Below are 22,469 nucleotides of genomic sequence, written 5' to 3'. Positions count from 1 at the left end.
TCTGTTATTGGGAAAAGAAAAACTAACATGTGCTGAAGTAAGGTTTCAAGTTTAGGAAACTTCACTCTTCTATAATAAGGGTGAACGACCAAGGATTGGAGTAACGAGTGAGATCACAAGTTTCGGTTCTCATAGCTCACTGAGCTGTAATATTCTTCTCCTTCATAATTTTTATTTTGTATTTTTTTCTCAGTTTAGTATGTCTGAGTTTCATTGATAAAAGGCAAACATGGTGAGATTTGTAAGAAAAAGTCAATGAGTGAAAAAAGATAAAGAGCTAGACTTGGAGAAAAAAGTCTAAGTTATTTCAGAAATCTTTTGTATGTATTTCTGTTTTATAGTCATGATCCTAAGGGATTCCCTTGCAAATTAGGTTAGCATTTTGTAGTTGAAAGTTAGGGTGAATCATAGTCAAGTTTAGATTGGGTTAGAATCTGAACTTGTCCTAGATAGGATTGGGGTATATCCTAGGGAGAATTGGTATTTGTAATCTGTTGAAAAAAATAGTAAAATTTCATCATTGTTATGATGGAAACTGGATGTAGGCTATATTATACTGGATAGCCGAATCAAGATACATCTATATGTTAATCTCTATTCTCTTCTATGTTTTTGGTTCTGCACTAAGGAGACAAAAATAAAGTATTTTCTAAAATATTCACTGAACTTCGTTTTATCACAATATTCCTTGCAAGGAATACTGTTCTGACTCTTAACGCGTCAGGAGACAAAACTAAAATTTCTCATGTATTCATTGACAGAATGCAAAATTACAAGTAAAATAAAAAAAAAGTCAAGATTTAATTCTCTTTTCTTAACAATTGATTACTATTAATATGGACGAGGGAAAAAATAAGAAGGACACAAGAATACAAAAATTAGTGCAAAAATATAGACAAATAAGAAATAAAATGAAAATGACATATTTATACAAGTTAACAACGTATTATTCTAGCTAATTAATAAACTACTTTTAAACATGATCTTAACAGAGTCAATATAATATAGAGGACTGTGTTGTATTTACATTTCTGATGTTTTAATTGTATATAGAACAATCTTATTAATGGAATTATATAGGAAAACTCTGTTTTCCTTGTTGATTATTCAATAAAGGAGTTGTACTATTGCATGTAAGCTTTCTATTCAAGCAATACTCTTCACTCAATTCTGCTGATGATTTTGCTTTTCCCCATAAAACAGCATAAAATCCAATTGATAGTATCCCTGCTCCAATAACACTGCAAACATGGAACAATCAACAATTAAAATTTCAATAAAAAAAATATCTGAGCAAATAATATCAACATCAATAAGTAAGTGTACTTTTTCCATAAATTTTTACCTTTTTGGACTAAATCTTGTGTTTATGATTTTTTTTATTGAGAAATGCTAGAGGATCGATAAAATTTATTATTTTTGGTTATTAATTTTAGTCATTAGTTTAATTTTATTAGTCTAATAATTTAATAATATTACTTTTAACATACTTTTAAATATTAATAATTAAATAATAATAAAAAATAATAAATTTTGTTGTTTTTCTAATATTTCTTTTTTTATTATTTTGAGATATTCTTATAATATTTATTAAATTTTAAATATTTTTAATTAAATTTTAGATTTTTCTTTTTTTGATAATTTACACGTATTCGACACAAGGTATTAGAACTCAAAAAATTAATCCACTACAAAAACAAAGCAAAAGAAAACAATATAACACAAAAAAAAAAACACAAAACATTTCAAAACATTACTTGCACTAACACAGAGATCATTAAATCATACATCAAAAGATCATCTTCTTATATCTTCTTACTTTAAAAATTTTCGGATATTTTTCATTTATATTAAATGTTGGCTGCAATGTGGCTGAACAATATTAACTTCTAAGCAGATTTCTTCATATTTTAAAACCAAAACTAAATTTCTTATTTTATAGAGATAAAAAAAAAACTTGTGAAGCTCAAATTTTGTACCTTCCAATATACAAAGCATCACCAAGGAATATAACACTCATTGCAGCAGCTATGACAACTGATAGTGGCTTGAAAGTTGATACATAAACAGGGCCTTTAAGATGTATTGCCCATGTATGAACCACACTCACCAGGCACCCACAAAATCCCTACACATAATAAATTAAATTGCACAATTCACATTTCAATATTTTCCTTTCAATAATAGCTTACTTGATTTGAACTTTCTTACTGAGAATATAACCGCCAATAATGTTATGTCAAGTTTCAGCCTCCAAACACTGAAGCTTGATTCAACAAGTATGCATGCTGGCGCAGATATAAGAGTCCCGCACAAGTTGTATAAAAACACCACAACAAGTTCTACCGGATATTGTTCCATAACTTGCGTCTATTGAGGGAAAAAATAAAAGGACATTAAATTGTGGAAAATATGACTTTGACTCAAAAAATTTTAGAGTAATATGCTAACCCAGTGCTCAAGAATTTTTATTTCCAAACAAGTTTTGATTACTGATATTATTTTCAAATCTTCTATTATGTTGCATAAATTAGTTTCATATCAAGTTTTTTTTGTTAGATGCTAGTTATTTAGTCAAATTAATTCTCATTGTTATTTGAAAAATATCTGAAAGTTTCTAAAGTTTTTAAAATTTTTTATATTAGTTTCTTTGTATAGACGAATTTTATTAGTGTCTAAAAAAAATTCTCATGTGATTACTTTTTCTAACAGTATAAAAGATTATAAACCAATTTAATAGTAAAAATTTGTTAAAGAATAAACTGTTCTCTAAATTTTGAAGAAATTATTTAGAGTATTACTCTAAATTTAAATTTTATGCACTTATAATGACGATATTCACAAATAACACTGAGAATAAAATATAAAAGATAGGAATACAAAATTTAATATTTTTATATTTTATTTGATAATTTGATAATAAATTAAATATAAAAAAATAAGTTATGAAAGTCTAATTAAATTTTAGTTTTTTCTATAAAATCTTTAAGAATAAAATCACAATGATAAAAACTATAATTATAAAAAATTGATAGAAATAATAAACAAAACTATTTTTTAATTGCCTATTTTTAAAGAAATTAATGATTAATTTTTCACCTTTTTTAGAAAAAGTATTATAGACTGATTTAATTTATTATTTTGTTAAAAGCGATTAACATGTTTAATATTTTAAAATATTAAAAACTAATATGTAATTAAAAAAAATAATTTGTTAAATATAATGAAATTTTGTGAGGATGAATTTAGAGAGATTTACTGAGATTTAGTTTAATTTACCTGTACAATAAACCAAAGTGGAGGTAAAGTGTATGAAGCAGCAAGTAAGAAGGCCCCAAGAACCCAATCCTCTTGTGAAGACGATGAGCTGAGTAGTGATGATGAAGAAGCAGAAGCAGATAACACAATAGGGCCCTTGTAGAGCGTTACTACAAGGGCACCAATGATTGATACAATTGAACCTATTATTTTGGCCTGAGTGCTCGAGCTTTTCAATGTTGCTTTTTCCATCCTTCAGTTACTCATGAGAATAATAATTCACAAAGGTTAAGGTAAATGTGCATTTCATTTTAGTAATAATACTGTCTTTTTCTTTTTATAGGTGAAAAGGAAAACAAGAAAGACAAATAATAGCAGATTAGTTGTAGAATTTTGATTATTAATAAACCAAATAAAATAAAAAATTTATTTAAGTTTCTAGTAGCGGTTGGTGAAAAAATAGAGACTGAAAGACTCAAACTGAAAGATAGAGACAGAAATAAATCTTAGTATTCTGTTTGGTGTAAAGTGAGAGACAAAAATTAAAATAAGAATGAAACTCTAATTTAATTTGTACAAAAGATAAAATTAAAATTAATTAATTAAAATGAGGGTATTTTAAGTATAAAATGTTATTAAAGTTTCAGTCTCTATCTCTAAAAATTTCAATCCCCTGTGTCTTCACTTTTTGGAAGTACTAAAATACTGAAATTTTAGAAACAGAGATTGGAACTAAAATTTCAGTCTTCGTTTCTAAAATTTCAGTGCCTTTCAGTACCTCCAGAGACTGAGGACACATGGATTAAAATTTTGAAAACAGAGACTGAAACTTTAATAATATTTTTTATTAAAAATATCTTTATTTAACTTTTTAAATTTCAAATTTGTCCCTCAATCTCCTTATTTATTTTAAATTAAACATAATACTGAGACATAATTTACTTCAATATATTTTACATTAATTACAATATACAAATTTAATTCAGTCTCAGATTCTTTGTCTCTCCCTTCCAATCTTAGTTACTCAGTCTTAGTATCTCTTCTAAACGGAACCTAATAATTTAGTAGAATATAAAATATTATATCTTGATTAAAACGTAAAGACATGATAGAGTGAGTAGTACAGTTAGCTTGTAGTGCAAGAAAATGAGAGTTTATAGAGAATTCTGTTAAGTTGGTTATCTTGGTTAACTTAGTTAAGTCTGATGTAGTTGAACTAATGACATAGGAATTGGGGTTTGTAGTTAGTTGTTGTGGTTCTTATTTTATTTCTTTGTTCTACATTGTTGTGTTGAGTTTTGTAATTAACAAAAAAAATAATCTAATAACTCAACAGCTTGAAGTCGATGACATCGTTTCAATTTGTAGCTATAACTATGTGAACAAGTATATTTCATGAGAATATATAATAATTCCTTAACTCTTGACTTGCAAAGTATTTTATATTTTATGATGTTGAACGAGAATTGAACAAAAATTACCTGAATAAAATAGCGAGTACGTAAGTAAAAGCTGGTATAAGGTTACTAAGAGCAGAAGCGAGAGTAGGTGAACTAAACTCAAGTCCTTTATATCCAATAAGTTGAAATATAAACCTGCCACATTAAATACCAGCAACTTTAATTTAATCATGTACCTATATATATATACTTTGATATCAATAGTATATTTAGTAGACGCTAAATTCTAAGCATTTGTCTTCATGGATATTTGATGACTAGGTAAGTGATAATTAAATGTTACTATGAAAATTTGATACATCATTAGATATCAAAGTATTTGAATATACCTTCATATCCATTTGTGTTCTAAATTTTCACAATGACATAAAAAAGAAACAGAGTAAAAATATGCACATGGTGAATTTGATTTTTTTTTTATACTCACAGAAAATTTTAATGTTGACAGTAATAGTAATTTTTTGCGATACTGAATTCTGTTTAAGGGTTTGTCGCTGACCAATAGGTTACTGCATGTATAAGGCGGGATTCAAACTCCTAACATTGACTTAAGCGGACTAGTGAGCTAATCACTAAACCAACCCAACTTGATTACGATAATAGTAATTTAATGTGTATATTATTCACACAAAACATGTAGGTTTAAAAACTATTTATAATACATATACTTATATAAACATTCGTAATAAAAAAGTCAAATTACCCTTCATCCATCTGAAAATAATTGTCCTTTAAGATTTGACTATGCATATTAAGAAAATCATTAAAATTATGAGTTTCATAGAATTCGCCTACTCCTTGGCGAACTTAGTATTCAATGAGAAGTTCGCCTATCCTCGGCGAACTTGGAAACGGTTCGCGGCACTATATAAGCCATGGTCTCTATTCAGTTTTCATTTTTTTTTTTTTACTTTTCTTTTCTCTCTTCTCCTTCTTTGTCAATTATGTTAAATCTCAATTAAATTTTCTGTTTCTACAGCACTTGACTTTTTTGTGTTTGGTATTCATCACTTTCAGATCATTTTGTTCTTTCTATTTCTGTTAAAATTTATTTCATACAATATATTTTAGTTTTAAAGAAGTTTTACTTACTATATCACGATTACATAGTTAATTTAGAGAACATTATTATGTTAGTTAGAGTAAATAGTATGATATTTATTTTAACTTTAGTTGTGTTATATGTTAGAGTATGTCAAAGAATTATATAGTTATAGCAAACTTTTATTTAGTTTAATTTATGACATGATAGGAAATTAATTAGAATTCTAATATGTTTGATAAGAAGTTTGTTAAGTTGAAAATAATTTATTTTAATTTATTTATTGATTGTGGTGTAGTTTAATGACATAAAATTTGTTAGGGTATGATTTATAGACGAGATGAGATTGACCACAATTTTGATTGAATAGTACAACTTATTTGTTATATCTTTAATATGTTCAAAATTTAAATTATTGATGTTATATGACACTATAATCTCATTTTTGGTTTAGGGTTCCTGGATTTTGTAGACGAGAAGGAATTATCCACTGCGTCCCTCCGAAAAGATTAAGAAATACTTCAGACAGGCTGGATTTGAGTTCGTGACACAAATGTCAGAGTAAGACCATGATTGGACACTGATCGAAAAATGGCATAAAAATTCACCTATCTGCACGGTGAACTTGGTGAAGTTTGCCAATCTACACGACGAACCTTATGAACTAGACGGAATTCGCCTATATGCACGGCAAACTTGTCCCGGAAACCCAAAAAAAAAAAAATTTCAAAAAATAATAATAGATTTATTTGTTTGGAAAAATAATAGATTTTTTATTTTATTTTAAAAAATCCTTTAAATAATTATCATTTTAAAACAATTAATGAAAAAAAGGCCTGAGAAAGTTAATATTATTATTTCAATTAATATTTAACATAAAAAGAGTGAACATCATAAAAATAAGAATTCATAAAATTTAATTAAAAAATATTTTAAATTCAAACTCAACAAAATTATACTTTTAATAGATTTTATATTAAATTTATTTGGCAACTTAATATAATATTGAATGAAATTAACTATTATAATGTTAGCTTTCTAGCACTATTCGTTAGAGAATATTAATTAAATTTATCCAACTAATAATAACCATATTAAATAATGAATTAAAGGTGACAGCATAAGGAAGAAATAAATACTCCTGCAAGAATAGGATAATTAATAAAAATAAATCTCTTAAATTTATTTAAACTCAAAATGTTTTTAGTTGTTTCCTTAATGTATATGAGTGTATTGGAGGCCTCCGGTACGGGTTGTGAGATGGATCGGGGACCTTTGGGTCGAGGTGGATGTCGGAGTATTCAACTGGAGCAACGAGGGTAGTACCTGTAAAGACACTCCGATGTTCAAGTCAGAATGAATCTCAGAAATATGAGGTATGTAGAGTGAATGACATACCTGAAGGGGCCTAGGGATCCCTTTTATATAGGTGATAGTGAGTATCTTATCTTATTTTATTTGGCTAAGATAAGGGAGACGTTTAAATTTAAATGTTGGTTAGGAGCTCTAGTGGGTCAGTTTCAGCCCTTCTAGAAGGGTGATGTGGTTCGAACCCAGGTAACCGGGTTCGGAGGCCATTCTGGGCGTGGAATCTGTGGGCCGGATCGTAACAGTGCCCCCGCAGCGGGAGAGGGAACAAGGTTGGTCTTCATCGCTGGAGGATACGGTTTTGGCCGTTCATGGCCTTCCTCGGTTTGTCAGAGCAGGAGGTAAGGTTATTGGGGATTTTCTCAATGGGCCTACCTATTGCAGAGGGGCGGCGCATCGGGTCCTAGAATGGGCCGGTTGGTAGAGTTCGTCAGCTTTGTAGTCTATATTGCGGTTGACGTGAACTTTCCGCCTTCCTGTGCCCGTTTCGTCTCCCAATGCGTGCTGTCAGTTGCATTTTTAGAGAGAGCGTTTATTGCGAGGGGGCGCTTGGGCTGCCTTCCCAGTTTTGTCCTGCGTGTCTTGTTTAATTTGGGTGGCAATTTTGTCTTTTTACTTTTCGAAACCGTTTCGATTATTGCTTTTCTTCCTTCGCTTGTTTTATTTCCTGGTTCCTTTATTTTCGCTTGCCCTATGCTCTTCCTTTCTTCTCCTCCTTGTGGTATATTGCTTCACATCCTGCATCCTCCGTCCGTTGCTCTTCGTTTGTTGTTTCCTGCTTCGGTGCTTTCCATACTTACGCTCAATTTATTAGGTTGGTGTTCTCTCTATTATTTTCCTTGGCTTGCATGTGTTAGGACTGTGGCCATCTGTTTTGTTCTTTAGTGTTGTGTTTCGAATAGGGTGGTGGGTTTTTCCTTTTGAGGGGATGAGCACCACTTTGTAGTTGGCAGTAGGTAGTGGCATTTGTTTCATTTTCTCCACAGTTTTTTGTCGCGCGGTTTGGGCTGATTGTGGTGCTCATCTCTATTTTAGGTATGGCTCAGCGGAGGACTGACGGTATGGGTGCTCCGGTGATTCTAGTCGGAGGCGTTCCCTCCCTTTATTCCTGGGTGACCAATGATGTTTGGGGTACACCGTCTCGGATGTCGGAGGCAGATCTTCAGCGGCTCCATGATCAGGGGGCTGTTTATGGGGGTGGCAAGGTTGAGCGCCAGTACGAACTCGTCCTCTCCGGGGTTGACGAGAGGGTTTGCTATACCAACCTCAATTCACCGATTGTCCCGGACTGGATTGTGGGTTTATGAGGCGATGTTTACTCGGCTCGACATACGACTTCCCTTTTCCCCTTTTGTTCAGCAGTTGTTGAGCCGGTGTTCTGTGGCACAGTCTCAACTACATCTGAATAGTTGACGGTGATTCAAACTTTCGAGCTTGTGTGTGAGTACCTGGAGCTCCCGATTTCAATGAATGTATTCTTATTTCTTTTCTTATGTACCTTGCCTTCTAAGGATGGAAAATATAAGAAGGGATGTATGTCGTTTAGGGCCCAGCCCGGTCGTCGGGTGTTTGGTTTTGTATAAGGATTCCTTCCATGGTTTCAAGGCGGGGTATTTCAAGGTGCGTCCTGTTAGAGGGAATCACCCCTTTTGGTTGATGTTGGAGGGGGAGCGTCGGTTCCCGACATATTGAAACTTTGGTGCGGGGCCGTCGGTCCTGATGAGGGTCACTCAAGAGTTCTTATCCTCGGAGGATCGGGATATCGCTGGCATCCTCTGGTATCTTTTTGGGGAGCATCCTTTGAACCCTCGGGACGTTATGGGAGATTCCGTGGCCTGTTAGACTTATGTTGTTGTGTGTTTTGTTATTTGGTTGCTTTTTGTTTGTATTGCCGAATTTGAGACTTATACTTTTTCCTTTTACTTTTTGTTTTTCAGTTGAGATGACTGGTGGTTTGACATCTTTGGCAAAGTTGAAAGCTGCCATGGACCAGGAAGATGCATCATCGGCTTCTCCTTCCACCCATTCATGCCGTCCTACCGGGGATTCCCAGGTTGTTTCGCACGAGGTGGTCTCGGCAGGGGCTGGGGATGGTGGTCGTGCTTCCCTGGGTCCAGTGGCTTCGCCCGAGTCGGAGGAGGTAGTCGTGGTCTTAGCTGCCGAGGCTTTTCGGAAGCACCGGAGGCATGAGGAGGTTAGCAGCGAGAATCTGGGGGAGAAGCAGGGACGAATTCAGAAATGATATTATGGGGGGCCAAAAACACATATAATATTAAAAATTATGTAAAAAAATTATATAATATAAGATGTATTACAAAAATATACTGACAGAGAATATATTTTAAAGTAAAAAAAATATGTGTATACTTTTTATTAACGAAGTGGTCGAATCTTCGTATCATAAAATTCACCGATAATAGAATTTGTGTCAAATTTTTCAGTAATTTTTTTTCAATATAATTAAAAGATAATTAGCAAGAAATTCATCTTTTATTTTGTTTCTATGTTATTTTTCATAATATTCATAGTTAAAAAAGATCTCTTAATTATAGCAATTGAAACAGAGAGAATTAATACCAAATGAATAAAAAAAGACGGCCACAAGAAGAAAAAGAATTCACTTTATGATATTTAAAAATTTTTATTTAATTAAAAAATATTAGTAATAATATCTTTTTCAGATTTCTTTAATATTGTTACTTACTTTTAGATATTAAAAATTATTAATATTTAAATTAGACTGAACTTTTATTTATACTAGACAAAATAATAAATAATTTTTTTAAAAAAAATTAAATTATACATAATAACTTATTACTATTAAAAAAGTTGGGGAGCCGAGGCCGCCACTCGCCCCCCCCCCCCCCTTTGTCCATCCCTGGGGAGGAGGGTGTTGTGCCTTCTGTGATGGATCGGAGTTTCGATACTCCGGCCTTCATTGATCGTCACCTAATGCCAGGTATTGAGGGATTTTTTGATGATTGCGATGTGGCTTTTTCAGGCCAAAGCAGTATATCGTTTCCTCCTCCGATTTGCTGTTATAGTTCGGAAGGCTAAGCCCGTGATGGCCCAGGTCGGCCTTTTGGACAAGAAGCTGCGCCAGTCTCAATCCGAGGTGGTAAAGCTGAAGGAGCAGCTTGGGGTGTCTAAGACGGTAAGGGAGAAGGCCGTGAAGGCGTCTGAGGATACCGGGACTGAGCTGCTCCATCTTTCCGAGGTTGAGACTTTGCTTTTATTTCAACTTGGGGGAGAGGGAAGGAAAGCCTTGGACGCTGAGTCTCAAGCCGCCGTTTTTCTAGCCGAGGTGGATACCCTAAAGGCCAAGGTGGCTACAATGAAGGCCGAGGCTAAGGGGCTAAGGAAGGAAAAGAGTGTGCTGTTGTTCGATGCGAAGGCTGCCATTACGGCTATTGAGGGGGGCATTCAAGACCATTCGGGATGGTCTCATCATTGACTTGGAGTAGGGCTTTTGCTTTTATCTTTGTTTTCTGATGTGTTATGCCGACGTAAAGACTTGTAGTTGTTTCTTAGTGTTTTTCTTAGTATTTTGGCCCTGTGGCCTAGTTTTGTGAATTGGTTATTTTGTGCTATTGAATGACTGAGCTTTTTGGGCCGTCTGGACCGTATATCTTTATTAAGTCGCGTTGTCAATTTTAGGTATTGAGGATTTGTTTTTGGGCTGTTCGGGCCTCTTATAAGTCGTTTGTTTTGACTCCGTTTTACTCTTGGGTCGTCTTCGTGACTTAAGGTGTTCGGGCCTATTTCGAAGGTGGGGCGTTGTTAGGTTTTTTGTGGATATCCGCTTTTAGGCCTCGGGGGTGATCAATCCCCAATAGTGGCCGTTCGTTTCTTGCCGTTTTGGGGGAGGGCAAGTATTCGTTAAGGTGGAAAAGGGAGAGGCATAATATAGATGTGAAAAATAGACTTTTATTTATGTCGGGCCTCGTTAAAACCCTCCCTTGTGGGCGGAAAGAGTACCCGAGAAGAGTGTTTAACATGTATATAAAGACAAAAGGAAGGGATTAACTGGAAAAGGGAAAAAGAAACAAAGGGAGGAGGGAAAAACTTGGAGCTTTTTCTTCAGCTACCTATTTCGTGGCAGGGTGTTCTTAGGTGTGGTATCGTCGCAGGTTCGCGGCATTCCACGTCCTTGGTATCTCGGTCCCGTCGAGTCGCTCGAGTTTGTAAGCTCTTTTTCCGATTACTCCCTTGACCCGTTATGGTCCCTCCCAGTTGGGGGAGCTTCCCTTCTCCGGGAGTGAGGGCTCCGATATCGTTTCGTCGTAGGATGAGTTCGTCGCGCGAGAAGTTTCATTGAATTACGCCGTTGTTGTATCTAAGCTTGATTTTCTGCTTTAGGGCCAGCTCTCGCATATGGGCTATGGACCTTGTTTTGTCCGTGAGGTCCCGTTCTGCGTCTCCATCGTTGCCCCCGATTGTTCTTCTAGGGCTGGGACCTCCAACTTCCACTGGGATGATAGCCTCTATGCCATATGTCAGGAGGAACGGGTTTTTTCCTGTGGAAGTCTGGGGGGTGGTTCGATATGACCAGAGGACTGATCCAAGCTCCTCGGCCCAGAGTCCTTTGGCTTCGTCGAGCCGTTTCTTGAGTCCTTTGACTATTATCTTGTTTGCTTATTCCACTTGTCCGTTTGTCTGGGGGTGTTCTACCGAGATGAAGCGCTGGTTTATGGCCAGCCCTTCCAGGAATTCTCGGAACTTCTTGTCGGAAAACTGGATTCCATTGTCTGAGATCACGATCTCGGGAATCCCGAATCTGGTTATTATGTGTCTCTAGACAAACTTTCGGCACTGCGTTGCCGTGATGGAGGCCAGGGATTCGGCCTCGATCCATTTGGTGTAGTAGTCGATTGCAACGATGAGGTATCGGAGTTGTCCGGGGGCCGTTGGAAAGAGGCCAATGAGGTCGAAGTCCCATGTTCCGAATGGCCGGTCTGCCGTGATGGTGATGAGCTGGTGTGGGACAACTTGTTGGAAGTCGGAATGTATCTGGCATTTGTTGCAACTCTTGACCAACTGTATGGCGTCCCTGATAACCGAGGGCCAGAAGCATCCAACTCGGATAATCTTCTGAGCTAGGGCTTTGCCTCTGATATGGTGGTCGTAGCAGCTTTCGTGGATTTCGCGAAGGATGTATTCCGTGTCCCCGGGCTTGATGCACTTGAGCAGGGGTTGCATGAATCCGCGTTTGTACAGTTGTCCCGCCACTATGGTGTAGTTGGCGGCTTCCCTTTTTATCCGTTTTCTTTCTTTAAGGTTTTCGGGTAATACTCCGTTAAGGAGGTATTATAGGATAGGGGAGGTCCATGAGTCATGGTCGGTGATCGGAAGGCTAGTGTTGGTCGTGCTTGATACAGAGGGTGTTTTGACGACTTCCTGTATCAGCGACCGATTTTCTTGTCCTGGCTTGGTTCTAGCCAACTTTGAGAGTAGGTCTGCCCTTGCGTTTCGTTCCCTGGGGACGTGTTGGACGGTTACATGATCGAATTCTTCAGTTAGCCCTTTTACTTTGGTTAGGTATTGTTGAAGCAGGGGTCTCGTGTTTCGTAGTCTCCGTTGATTTGGGAGTTGACTACGTGGGAGTCGCTGCACACCTCCAAGATCTTTGCACCGACCTCTTTGGCTAGTGTCAATCCAGCCAAGAGAGCCTCGTACTCTACCTGGTTGTTGGAGATCAGAACTCGTACCGAACGGATTGTTCAATCACAATCCCGTTTTGTTTTTGAGTATCACCCCAGCTCCACTGGAAGTGGTGTTAGATGAGTCATCTACATGCAGCTTCTAAGTTTCGATGGCAGAGTTTCCCAGAGTCATCTCGGCGATGAAGTCTGCCAGGGACTGTGCTTTAATCACGTTACGAGATTTGAACTTTATTTGGAATTGGGACAGTTCTATGGACCATGCTAGCATTCTCTCCGCTAGCTCGGGCTTTTGTAGGACTTGCCTGACCGCTTGGTCAGTTCGGACCGTAATGGGGTGAGCCTGGAAGTATTGTCAAAGATGTGGGAGGCTGTGAGGAGTGTGAAGGCGAGTTTCTCGAGGCGAGAGTAGCGTGGCTCCATGTCTTGGAGGACTTTGCTTATGACGTAGATAGGCCGCTATGCCTTATTCTCGTCTTCTCGGACAAGTGCTGCCGTAAGTGCTTCTTCTATTATAAATAGGTATAGGTAGAGGGTCTCTCCCGTTTGGGTTTTAGCAAAAATGGTGGGTTCCGCTAGGACTTTCTTGAAGTGTTGGAATGCCTCTTTGCATTCTGCTTCCCACTTGAAGGGAATCCCTTTCTTCATAAATTTGAAGAAAGGGATTGCCTTCTGGGCCGACGTGCTGAGAAATCGGGATAGGGCGGTTAGTCGGCCAGTCAGTTTCTGGATGTCTTTCAGGTTTTTTGGACTTGCCATTTCAAGGATAGCTCTACATTTCTTGGGGTTTGCCTCTACCCCGCGTTGCGTGATCATGAACTCGAGGAATTTTTCTGCTTCCATTCCGAAGGTGCATTTTGTCGTGTTAAGGCGCATTCGGTGCTTCCTCAGAGTGTTTATTGCGAGCTCAAGGTCGTCGATGAGGTGCTAGCCGAATTTGGTCTTGGGGAGCATGTTATCTATGTAGACTTCCAGCCTAGACCCGGACAGGCCTTGGAATATCTTGTTGACGAGCCTTAGGTAAGTGGCTCCAGAATTTTTTAGGCAGAAGGGCATGACTGTGTAACAGTACGTGCCGTCGAGGGTCATGAAAGCCGTTTTCTCCTCGTCGGGTTAGTGCATGGGTATCTGGTTGTACCCGGAGTATGCATCCATGAAGCTGAGATATTGGTGACCGGATGCAGTGTCTACCAGCCGGTAGATGTTTGGTAGGGGGAAGGCGTCTTTTGGACATGCTCTGTTCAAGTCCGTATAGTCGACGCACATCCACCACTTCCCATTAGCTTTCTTGACTAACATGACGTTAGTCAGCCAGGTCGCATAGGGTAGTTCTCGGATGAGGCCTTCCTCGAGGAGGGCCTTAACTTGTTTCCTGAATTCGACGGCTCTATGAGGGGACATTTTTCGTCTCCTCTTTGTCACAGGTTTGGCCTTAGAGTCCATGGCTAGTCGATGGGACATTAAGTCGGGGCCTATTCCCGGCATGTCGGCGGGGGTGAACGCGAACAAGTCTCTGCTCCATTTTAGGAGGCTGTGAGATCTTCCTTAAGGTTGTATGGGAGGTTCCTATTGATGAACGTGTATTCCTCTTTGATGTTCCCTATTTGCAGTTTTTCCATGTCTCTCTCTGGTTCCAGTCTAGGTTGCCCGTCTTGTCGGGAATCCAGGTCAGCTAAAAAGATGCCGGCCGCGTCGCGGGATCTCTTCTGTAGGGCTAGGCTGGTGTTGTCGCATTCTACTGCGATTTCCTGGTCTTCGTGGATTGTTCTGATGGAGCCGTCTTCTGCAGTGAACTTCAAGAGTAGGAATTTGGTGAAGATGACGGCAAAGAGGTCGTTGATTATTTTTCTTCCGAGGATAACGTTGTAAGCGGTGGAGTCTTTGAGAACCACGAACTCGGATAGGATTGTCTTCCTTTGGTTCCCTGTCCCTATGGTAAGGGGGAGGACGATGGAACTGTCTGTCTTGAGGAAGTCATCTCCGATTCCGGTTACTCCGTTGCGGTGTTTATGGAGGTTTTCATTGCAGAGTCCAAGCTTGTCAAAGGCTCTTCTGAAGAGGATGTTGGAATCTGCTCCCGTGTCTACCAGTATTCTTCTGACCAGCCCGGTTCCAATCTTTACCGAGATAACGAAAGGGGCGTCTTCCGCCGAGGTGCCGTATTGGCAGTCCTCGGGGTAGAATGTTATTGCATTACTGGTGGTGATGGTTAGGATTTAGTTTCTAACTGCCAAGATCTTGAGATCCTTTTTTAGTGCCGATTTTGATTTTCCTAGGGTTTCCTTGCCTGTGATGATGTGCACGACTATGACCAGGTCTGTCTCTGGGCTTTCCCTTAGGGTTTGTCTTTGCGTTCTTAGGTTGCGTCCTTCTCTTTCTGGTGATCTTTCTTTTTCTGTGCATTTCGGTTCTTTGATGATCTTGGCAAAGTCGGGGAGCTTGCTGTCTCATATAGCTTGTTCGAGTGCGTCCTTTAAGTCGAAACAATCTTGTGTCCTATGTCCGTATCCTCTCGTGGATTCATCCTGTCTCTGGGTGACTCCGATCAAGCTGATGGGGTGTTTGGATTTTGTGATTCTGGTGGTGAATTGGGTCATGAATTTTCTCGATATATCATGGAAGCCAGTTATGGACCCGTTAGGGAGGGCGTTAAATCATTTAATCGTAGGCACGGCTAGGATTACTGGGAAGGCCCTGCATCGGACCGCATCGGCGGCTCCTTCCAGGTTCATCCTGATCTCGAAGACCATTAGGTGTTCCTGGGGGTCTTTGGTTTCGTCATACTTCATATTCGTGGGTTTGTCGAAACCCTTAGGGAGTTTTGCTTTTAGGATTCTTTTCGTGAAGGGAGTAGCTCCCATTATCACGTGCTCGCTCCTCGTGCGTTTGGTCTCTCAATGACGCCAGCCGTCATCCGCGTTGCGCCGGAGTTCCGGGTCGAGGGATACCCTGCGCTCATGCCTTTTTCCGTGACGCCATTCGGGTGACCTGTAACGGCCGGTCTCGCGGCGGGATCTTAGTCTTGTGGTGGCGTAGCTTCCGTTCTCTGTGTGGTGTCCTTCCTTGGCGGTTACCCGGCCTTCGAGTTCCTGTACTCGGAGGCAGAGGTCTTGGATTATTTGGGCGGCCTTGCCTCCTAAGTTTTCGGGTGCCCGTGTTTCAATGATTGCGGGGCCGTTTTTTTTGTTTTGCGGAGGGGTAGTCTGGCGAATAGTGCTTGCTATCCTTCCATGGGTGTGGGGTGTAGCTTCTCGGTGTTTGGGAGTTGGGTTCCTCGTTCGGGAGTTATTGTGGTGGCTTGGGGATTGTTCCTCGAAGACGTCTGCGATTCCGTCACGACGTTGTAGGTCCCCACAGACGGCGCCAATATACTGGAGGCCTCTGGTACGGGTTGTGAGATGGATCGGGGACCTTGGGGTCGAGACGGATGCCGGGGTATTCAACTAGAGCAACTGGGGGTGGTACCTGCCAAGACATTCCGATACTCAAGTCAGAATGGATCTCAAAGGTATGAGATGTGTAGAGTGAATGACATACCTGAGGGGGTCTAGGGCTCCCCTTTATATAGGTGATGGTGAGTATCTTATCGTATCTTATTTGGCTAAGATAAGGAAGACATTTAAATTTGACTGTTGTTTAGGAATTCTAGTGGGTTAGTTTCGAACCTTATAGAAAGTTGATGTGGTTCGGACCCGGGTAACCGGGTTCGGAGACCATTCCGAACGTGAAATCTATGGACCAGATCCATAACAATAAGCAATTATAACAAGATAATTATTTTTATTAAAAGAAAAGTAGACAAATTAACTCGTCAATATGCTAATTCTCTATAAATTAAACCGGGATAAATTAGAATTTTAGGCATTTTTATTTAGTTGGATCGATCGAGTCAAGGCGTTCCATTTTTTACGGGTTTTGACATCCTTATTTGTAACTAGAAGGAGCATATTGTTTTTGATAAAACTTAAAAGAGATTCTTGTTAATAAAATAAGTTGAAAGAGATTATCAAAGTTAGGTACAGTTGAAAAGAACTAATAACTAACACTGTACTACATTAAAATTTTAAAATTGCAGACAAACTCATTAACTTTAAAACAGGCATATAGTTGTAATATTTTCCAACCTTTTAATTCGGTTCATAAGTAGCATGTTATATATATATATGTATATTTGCAGAGGGGAAAAAGAAAAAGAAATTAAATATTGTTACCCAATGAGTCCAAGAAGAAAAATCCTACCGACCAATGAGGCTTTAAATGTGGGCAATCCACTTGACCTGCGCCATTGAGTAAACTAAACCATAAAACGTACAATAATAATACTAATGATGAAAGAGAGTTGATAGATGAACCTGTACCTGGTGGTGAAGAAGATGAAGGGAAAAGGTAGAAGAAGAATAAAGGTGGAGATGGCATATGAATAAGCAATGAAAACATAGTAACTCAAGCCTTTCTCAGTGGCTGCTTTGAATAGAACGCTGGAACCAACGCTGAAGCATTCAACTGCCACCATTGCAAAGAATGGAACCACGTTCATGTACCAATAATATCTACCTGATGATGCCATCTCTCTCACGCAATGGAACCACGTTCTTTCTTCAAGTTTCTATTTATAGTAAGACTCAAGTGACGGTTGCATAGGCCACACCCTCACCTACACTCTAAGTCTCTAATTAATTAATAATAATTAAATTAGCAAGTCGCACTAACTATCACACCTCATAAGTCATATCCCATATAACTGTATGTCATGTGAAATAAGAAATCGTATTAGGTACGTATTAAAAATCAATCACTTAATAATATAACATATAACATACAGGATAATATAAAATATGAGATAACATATTATTTTTTATATTTTGAAACTATATATCTCATCTCACAATATGTATAGTTAGGAAAAAAAACTACCTGAGATGGAAAAAATAATTCAAAATTTACTCTCTGATTTATAACTTGATCTAGGTAAACAATTCATTTCAAAACCATCCAAGTCAAGCAGTTATTTTCAGTCCTCTTAAAACGAGCTGATCAATTTATTAATTAGTTAGAAAAAAATAATAAATATTAAATAAAATAAGTTTTATCTGTTTTTTGTAATTTATTTTAGTTATTAAATATTTTTGTTTATTAATTCTGATTGAATTGGCTAGTTTGAATACGAAAATATTTGATAATAAAAAAATTAATAAAAAATAACTTAAATTTAACTTATTTAACATTCATTATAATTAATAAATATAAAATAAAATAAATTTTAAATTTTTTCTCTCCTTAATATTATCAATTTGAATAATTAATGTCTAAAAATACGTATGTTTTTAATATATTTGATTTTTACTTTTTTTCTTGATCAAAATATATATATATATATATTGTATTATTTAAAATATATTATCGTTATAGAAATAAACAAGATATTTTATAATTAAATTCAACTAAGTCTTTTTTTTCTTTTTACACGTCTCTTCCTTCTTCTTCAACGATCTTTTATTATACTAACAAATTATTGAACCAACTTGATATAACTTGATCATATATATAGCATCATTAATTTTTTTTTATATACAAAAATTATTTATAAAATATGTTTTCTGTTTAATTCGTTGAAAAGAAAAAGAGAACTTGTTTGTTATTCGTTTTTCTAAAATATATTTTCTTATATATAACTGTCTTCTTAAATCTCTCACCTATTTTTAGAAGAGATATATCAACAACTCTAAAATAAAAAGACGGTTAGTTATCCACCATCAGAAGTGGGAACTACTTCAACGGTGGTTATTGGTTTATCACCTATAAATACACTGACACATTTAAGTAAAATTAAGTTCTAATACACTAAAATCTGCTTAATCCTTTGCTAACTTAGGCATCAGAGTGTCTTTGCAAGTACCACTCCTCCATTCTTTCACATACACAACTCGGACGGCGGTTCCTAGACATAAAGCGAGTCGGAGACCACTTTCCTGTAGCTTTTGGACCTCTCATTCAAATCCAACCATCCGGTTCTAGGTAAGCCCCGAAACATTGGCGCCGTTGCCAGGGACCTGGAAGATCAACACATGATGGCGGACGACCAGCACAAAGACGGACACACCGCTTCGAAGTCTGAGCAAGAACAACAAGACGCAGTCAACAACAACAGGGCAATAATATCCCTACAAGGAACGGAAGGACAGCATGGCAAAGGTCCCTCCAATACCCAGGGATCAAAAAGGATCTCCTCCGAAGTTCATCAGCTTATTGGAAAAGATGAACAACCTCACTCTGCTAACCTAATGGGATTATTACATAGTCACCAAGGTCAACTCGAGCAATTAGAACAAGAGTCAGAATGACAGCGTGAAGCGGAACGAAGCTTAAGGAGAGAAATCAAGCGACGAAGAGAGCTTGAAGAAAAGCTCTCAAGGCTGTAATCCAATCTCCGAAATAAGGATTTTCGCAGAGATCGAGAAGATACCCCGTTAGGAGAAGAAGACCTATTCATTGAGGATATCATGAGGGCTAAATTTTCCAAAAACTTTAAAAGCCCCAACATAGACCTGTATGATGGGACGACAGACCTGAAGCACCACCTCAATAATTTCAAAAGTCAGATGTACTTAGCCGACGCGTCGGATGCCACTCATTGTAAGGCTTTTCTGACAACTATAACAAAGGCGGCCATGAAGTGGTTTGACATCCTCCCCCCAGGTCGGTAACTAGCTTCGACGACCTCTCACGCATGTTTCTCGCGCGCTTCTCAATCCAGAAGGACAAAGCCAAGTAGGCACCCAACCTATTAGGAGTGAAACAAGAAGTCGGAAAACTATTGAGACACTACATGGAAAGGTTCAATAAAGCGTGCTTGGAAATCTAGGACTTACCTACTGAAGCAATAATAATGGGTCTAGTCAACGGACTCCGAGTAGGACCCTTCTCCCAGTCCATCTCAAAGAGACACCCGACTTCTTTAAGTGATGTACAAGAACGAGTTGAGAGGTACATCAACATGGAGAAAAAAGTTAGGTTATGAGAATTAAGTTGGCGGATAAGGCATCCCCACCAATCAAAAGAAAAAGAGAAGGAGTCTAATAAAAAGGAAGAAGTCGGAACTGAAAGATCTAGGAGATATCACTCTTACACTCCCCTGCGAGTTTTCCTAGTCGACGTATACATGAAAATTTATCACACTGAAAAGCTTCCTCCCCCGCGACCCGTTAAGAACAAAAAGGGGGAAGTCGCAATGAATACTCTGAATACCATAAACTGTATGGACACTCTACTAGTGATTGCTATGACCTAAAAAATGTGATAGAAAAGCTTGTCAAATAAGGCCGGCTAGATAGATATCTCATGGAAAGGTCGGACAATCATGGAAAAAGAAAAAGAGATGATGAAGGTCATGGATGAAGAAGTCCACCCCCGCAAACCCCAGAACAACATATCCATATGATATTGGGGGGATTTGCGAGAGGAGGGTTGACCAAATCATCTCACAAAAGGCATTTGAAGGAAGTCTATCAAGTCGGGAGCGAAGTGTCCGACCTCCCCACCATCTCTTTAACCAAGGAGGACGGACAGGGTATTATTTCCGGGCATGACGACCTGGTAGTAATCACTATGATTCTCGCCAATGCTCATCTATATAGAACTCTGGTAGATCAAGGGAACTCAACTGACATTTTATTCAAACCAGCATTTGATAAGCTGGGATTGGACGAAAAAGAACTAAAAGCTTACCCAGACACTCTCTTCAAACTAAGGGATACTCCCATTAGGCCGCTGGGTTTCATTCTCCTACACACAACTTTTGAAAAGGGAATAAATCCAAGACATTAAGCATCGACTTTATTGTCATTGATGTAGCTTCTGCCTACAATGCCCTAATAGGCAGAACAATCCTAAATTGGCTCGTAGCAGTGGTTTCTACCCCCATCTCTGTATGAAATTTCCAACACCAAAAGGGATTGCCACTATCAGAGGAGATCAGAAGTTGGCGAAAAAATGTTACAATGAAATCCTGAACCTAAGAGGTAAAGGCAAGGAAGTCAATACCATTGAGTTCAGAGGAGTCCGAGTTAAGGAAGAGCTACGACCATAGTCCGGAGGAAAGACTGAAGAGGTATAGATCAGGCAAGAGGTCAGAAAGAATACCAACATAGGAGCTAATCTAACAGAAGATCTGAAGCAGAAGCTGACACAGTTCCTACAAGAAAATTTCGATCTCTTCGCCTGGAAAGCTTCCGACATGCCTGGGATAGATCCTGAGCTTATGTCACATAGATTGGCTGTTCATCCAGGATCCCGACCTATCCAACAAAGAAGACAGAAGTTAGGATCTGAACGGGCTCAAGTGGTCGAAGAGCAAGTACAAGCCCTGTTTGAAGCAAGCTTCATTAGAGAAGTCAAATACTCGGCCTGGCTGGCAAACGTGGTATTGGTCAAGAAACAGAATGAAAAATGGAAGATGTGCGTCGACTACACCGACCTAAACAAGGCATGCCCTAAGGACCCATATCCTTTACCAAATATTGATACCCTAGTAGATTCCAACTCGGGGTATCAATACTTGTCATTCATGCATGCTTACTCGGGATATAACCAAATCTTGATGTACAAGCTAGACCAAGAGAAGACGTCATTCATCACGCCCGGAGCAAATTATTGCTATGTGGTCATGCCATTTGGATTAAAAAATGCAGGGACTACATACCAAAGGCTGATGAATAAGGTGCTTGCACCTCATCTAGGAGAACTGATGCATGGGCATCATGTTGTGTTTTGCTATGCTTTTTCATATTAAAACTTAAGTAATCATGCTTAATTATTAAGTGTTTTGTGCTTAAATCATAGATTACTTTCATCTCTTTGATTTAATTTATTTTGTAGAAAATGATGGAAAAAAAGCAAAAAAGCACAAAACAAGCGCTAGCAAGGAGTAATGGTGAAAGCGCTATTGGCGTTAGCGCCCTTTCCAAAAGCGCCAGGGGCCTAACTGGCAAGCATGCTTCAGCGCCATTAGCACCAGCGCCATCCCAACAACGCCTATGACCCTTGGCAATCTGACCTTGTCATTTTAAGGGAGCATAACTTGAGCTACAAAGCTCCAAATGAGGTGATTCCAGTGGTATTGAAAAGTAGGAATCTAGAGCTTTCCAAGCATATATGGCACTACATGATAGACACTAAATCTAAGGGAGAAAACTTACCCCGAAAGTATAAAGATGAACATAGTATCAACTTGTAATAAGGCCAGCTGACCTCTTCACATTCCATGGGGTATCAGTCGAGCTGTAAAGCTTCAAATGATGCCCTTTTAAAGGAATTGAAAAGTAGACATCCAGAGATTTCCAAAAATATATAATAGTATGGGGTGGAAATTTATTTTGGGCTTCATAAGTTGGCATTTTTAACAATAACCAGTTTGGGCGCTGGCAGAGCGCTGCCCTCAAAAGCGCCTGCAACCCTTGACAACATTACCCTGTCTTTTTCAAAGGACCATATATTGAGCTACAGAGGTCCAATTGATGTACTTCCAGTTGCGTTGGAAATCTGACATTTAGAGTTTTTCAACGATGTATAATAGTCTATAGTGGGCACGAAATTGGAGCACAAACAATAGGCATCTTTAAGCCCCAAAAACACTTAACAAAAGATCCTAGCACTGTTAACGCTAGCGTTACGCCAAGCACGCCA

At 38.3% G+C, this 22,469-nt stretch overlaps 1 protein-coding gene across 1 annotated transcript; it reads right to left on the bottom strand.

Moving 5' to 3' along the window:
- Window positions 1–907: 907 nt before the first annotated feature.
- Window positions 908–17,490, bottom strand: LOC112697339 (WAT1-related protein At4g15540). The gene is made up of 7 exons (XM_025750476.3): window positions 17,147–17,490; window positions 17,000–17,065; window positions 4,740–4,853; window positions 3,280–3,511; window positions 2,212–2,370; window positions 1,980–2,128; window positions 908–1,241 (listed from the first exon to the last, which is right to left on the bottom strand). Exons 1-7 carry the CDS (start codon window positions 17,353–17,355, stop codon window positions 1,073–1,075), a joined length of 1,098 nt encoding a protein of 365 aa, XP_025606261.1. The 5' UTR covers window positions 17,356–17,490; the 3' UTR covers window positions 908–1,072.
- Window positions 17,491–22,469: the final 4,979 nt, after the last annotated feature.

The sequence above is a fragment of the Arachis hypogaea genome, chromosome 6 (assembly GCF_003086295.3).
Source record: "Arachis hypogaea cultivar Tifrunner chromosome 6, arahy.Tifrunner.gnm2.J5K5, whole genome shotgun sequence".
Classification (NCBI taxonomy): domain Eukaryota; kingdom Viridiplantae; phylum Streptophyta; class Magnoliopsida; order Fabales; family Fabaceae; genus Arachis; species Arachis hypogaea.
The sequence above is the reverse complement of the archived record's forward strand: the minus strand, read 5'-3'. Positions and strand labels throughout refer to the sequence as shown.

Bases quoted from the DNA above. Each gene is read 5' to 3' on its own strand.
- LOC112697339 (XM_025750476.3), bottom strand. From the start codon at position 17,355: ATGGCATCATCAGGTAGATATTATTGGTACATGAACGTGGTTCCATTC. The intron at 3,512-4,739 runs GTAATTTTTGTT...GAGTAACTGAAG, and splicing joins GTACTCGCTATTTTATTCAG to GATGGAAAAAGCAACATTGA. The intron at 1,242-1,979 runs GTACAAAATTTG...CCATGTTTGCAG, and splicing joins GATGCTTTGTATATTGGAAG to TGTTATTGGAGCAGGGATAC.